Source organism: Sitophilus oryzae, unplaced genomic scaffold (genome assembly GCF_002938485.1).
Source record: "Sitophilus oryzae breed Bouriz unplaced genomic scaffold, Soryzae_2.0 scaffold_649_pilon_pilon, whole genome shotgun sequence".
NCBI classification, from domain to species: Eukaryota; Metazoa; Arthropoda; class Insecta; order Coleoptera; family Curculionidae; genus Sitophilus; species Sitophilus oryzae.
Window position 1 is genome coordinate 1,584,020 of NW_022147250.1, and position 3,869 is coordinate 1,587,888.

Sequence of the window (3,869 nt, forward strand, 5' to 3'; positions counted from 1 at the left end):
TGTTACGCTCATTGGATTTGACACAAAATGTCAGTTTATAATATATTTTAGTACTTTTGTGCTTAGGCGTAGAAGTGCTTCAAATGCGTTAAAATTACTTTTTATATTGTCATCACGTCACAAAAATTAATACTTTTGTGACGTTTGAAAAAAAAATATTTTCCGCCTAGATATTTTTAGTTAATTCTAGTTAGTCTATTCAAATAATTGTAATGAATCGAATTAATAGAATTGAATCAGTGATACGAAGCTAAAATGTGTGTGTTATTAGGAAAAAATAAAAATTAAAAAAACTATCAAAATTAATAATTATATAAAAATATATTAAAACAAATAAAAAAAATCAATTTATACAACACATATATAGTACACGAATTTGTCATTAATAAGTATTTACTTCTACGAATTCCAAACAGGGTCCATTTTACAGCCGGATATATCCACAATTTCTTGAGGACAAACAACTTGTTCAAAGGTTGCTGGTGGGTTTGAACAACCATTAAGGAACTCCCATCTAAAAAACATGATAAACGTATTATATTAAACATTAACTATGAGATATTATAAGATATTATCAGGTAAATAGGTAATTAACAAGAAAATTAACAAGTATATAAGACATTATCAAGTATCTACTTAAATGCTTAGGTATATATTTCTAAAAAATATAAATATATTCTTATATTCATATTTCAAAGAAAAAGTTATTAACACACACGTTAAATTATAAACAATCAATCAAATATTAACAAAGCATACATACTTTTATTAACATTTACATTACCATACTTAACATTTACATACCTAAACTTGCATCCATCTTGAAGTTGAGTAGGAAGTTCATAACAGCCGTCTTCAGTAGTTACACCTCCATACTGGTCACCCCAACCTAGGTCTGGAGCATTCCATTGAGTTTTACATCCTTCTGTGTAATATCCTACACCACCTATAATAGAAATTAATTTTATTTATGCTATAAAACACCACATTATTCTCATTACCTCCAGGCATGGCAACTTCGATGTTGTTTTGATCACCGCTAGAGTTGCTAGAACCAGCACCGGTGTTTGTAATTTGGACAACCATCTGTTTTCCGGAACAGTCACCCCATTCGCCCTTTTGGAAACTGAGAAGGAAACAAGTACAACACATGTTTTCAGGGGGGCTGATGAACATAGCGGCGGCAAATCTGGAACAGAGTGGTTTTATTGTCAATAATTGTTATTTAAGGCTCCCCAAATATTGTAGAGAGAAAATAAAAATATGTATTTGAACCTTTTTAGGACAAGGTCAAAATCAATAATCAATCAAAAAAAGTCAATAATGACATGGAAAGTTCGTTAAGTTTTAAGCATTTTATACTTAAAACTTATTTCACATTTTTGTTAAAAATCCTTCTAAACAAGAAACACTTAACGTGTCTAGATAACAAAATATTGTAATGTATATTTTGTATAAATGTAATGATATTTGTTGTGTTACTAATGTTTATTTTGATAACTAACAACAAATAAAATAATTATTAGTAATATTGTCATCAATCCTTACCCATAAGCTAGCGTGGAGTTAATAACAACACTCTGTTGGTTATTGCACATGTATGAGCTACCTCCAACACATCCAGATTCAGTATTTCCATCATCTACATTGTATCCATCGCTGCTGCAAGCTCTTACTGGACCTTAAATAAAATAAATCGCAAATATTACAACATGTGCTCTCTTCTATAATTTCAATAAATATGAGAAAAATTAAAATCTGTAATTGATAAAACAACGATTAATAAGAATAATAAAAATTGTGAACTAATATGAATAGGAACAAAAAAAAATTAAATAAATCTTACATATTTAAAAATTTTATTTTATTTTAAACGTCATGATAGTAGGGTTCCCAACTTGAGCATCGGCGATTCCGGGACAATTATCTTTAAGCTTTTAAATAATTGAAACAAAACATTAAATATTAGAGAAAAAATATATTATGTGTGTAGTACACACTTTTTTAGTTACCAGGTCCCGGCCAAGACAAAATTTTCGCCGGGACAAACTTTCTGATTCCTGGTTAATCCCGGCCAAACCGGGACGGTTGGGAACCCTACATGATAGTTAGGTTTGAAATTTTTATAACATTTATAAGTGTAACTGTTCCAAAGGTATATTTATTAATTTGTGAAATTATTTTACCATAATCTGTGTTTGTGTTTCCTTTCCATGAACAAGTTGGCTTACAACAGTCCCAATACCGCGATGTGGTACACGATCCAGAATAACCTCCAACCACTTTTTTTATTTCGGGTTGTCTCTGGGACAATATAGACCCGCCTGTAGGACAATTTAGGCTTTAATTAATCTTAACAGTAATAATATACATTAATAATAATATTATTATATTATGAAAGCAATTATCTATTTTTAAACAGATTAAATAACATGTTTCGCGTTGTAAATAATATTTTACATGTTTCGCGTTGTAAATAAAAATTTTTCTCAATATGATGGAAAATGATAATATGTTAGTATAGTTTTTCTGAAGTCAGTTGGGAATAGATAGAGATTCTTAATTTCGGCACTGTTCTTGACGATGCCTGTGTCAGCGTCGTCCGTCGTCTGGACAAAGGACTTAAAAGTCTTAGTACTTTGATTTTGAATTGATTTTGGAAATTCTATACTTGGTAAAAATTCTATAATTCTTCGGTTAGTATCTTTTTTATAAAAATAAGTTGCTATTAGTATAAAAAAGACTGGGCAATTTATAATATATTTTTTTTTATTTTAAATACTACTAAAATGTGTTTAAAAAAACAGAAAGGTATAATAATTTAATAATTAAGTTTTCTAAAATGTTGATTAAGAAATAAACTGCCCGTCAAATTAAATACCACAGCGATTTTTTTACTCATTTTCAACGAGTTGTAGTAGTTTGTAGTTTTTTTTCGCTGGTCGTATTTGAAGAGATCCTGTATTAAACTGCGTTAGTTAAATCATTTTTTTTAATTTCACATTGTAAAAGTAACGAATATCCTACAATTTTAAAGATAATTTCAGTTTTGTTAGCATATATCTCTTAAGAAAAGTAGAAAAAATACAAGTTAGAGTAAAAATTGATTATCTTTTATTCCAGATGAGTTATCGTAAAAATTCCAAATACGTCCCGAGATATTAGTCTTAGCTATACCCAGAACTTATAATTCTAGTTATTTTTTTTTTGACAAAATGGCAGCAACACAAAAATTACATTCCTTTTTTTCACACCCTGTATATTATAGAAAACTAAATCTCATACAAAATTTAGAAAAATCAGATCAATCTACGAAAAACGATCTTTAATATACTAAAAAAATTAACAAAATCGGTCCATTTATTTCAAAGTTACAACTCGTTGAAGATGAGTAAAAAAATAGCTGTGGTATTTAATTTGACGGGCAGTTAAGAAAATTGAAAATAATAGGGGGCAATACAATTTAAGCGAAATAAAAATAAACTCAGTTCTTACAATACTTTATATAATATATGAAATATAATATTAAATAAATTATAATAATAATATTAAAATATCTTAAATAATTTCTAAATTTTAAATATTTTTTATACTTACAGAGAACCACACCTACAAAACCAAGTACAACGATTAATACTTTCATTTTGAACAATTAATGTTCCTAAAATTAATTCCCTTATTTATATACCTAAATAAAGCTTTAGTATCTAAATCTGATATTTTTTTAAGTACACTTATATTAGATTATGAGAACATATTATTAACACTTAAGAATACCAAGAAAGAAAAACAATAATAATAACACAATCTTATTGGTAGAATATTAATCAAGTGTCAAGTTACATCCTTAAAACAAGTTGGAATTTATA

At 27.8% G+C, this 3,869-nt stretch overlaps 1 protein-coding gene across 1 annotated transcript; it reads right to left on the bottom strand.

Annotated features, from left to right (window-relative positions):
• Nucleotides 1-296: 296 nt before the first annotated feature.
• LOC115887862 (endoglucanase-like) lies at nucleotides 297-3,664 on the bottom strand. The gene is made up of 6 exons (XM_030907373.1): nucleotides 3,598-3,664; nucleotides 2,187-2,324; nucleotides 1,549-1,681; nucleotides 1,002-1,189; nucleotides 805-946; nucleotides 297-514 (listed from the first exon to the last, which is right to left on the bottom strand). The coding sequence occupies exons 1-6, from the start codon at nucleotides 3,641-3,643 to the stop codon at nucleotides 400-402; spliced, it is 762 nt and encodes a 253-aa protein (XP_030763233.1). The 5' UTR covers nucleotides 3,644-3,664; the 3' UTR covers nucleotides 297-399.
• Nucleotides 3,665-3,869: the final 205 nt, after the last annotated feature.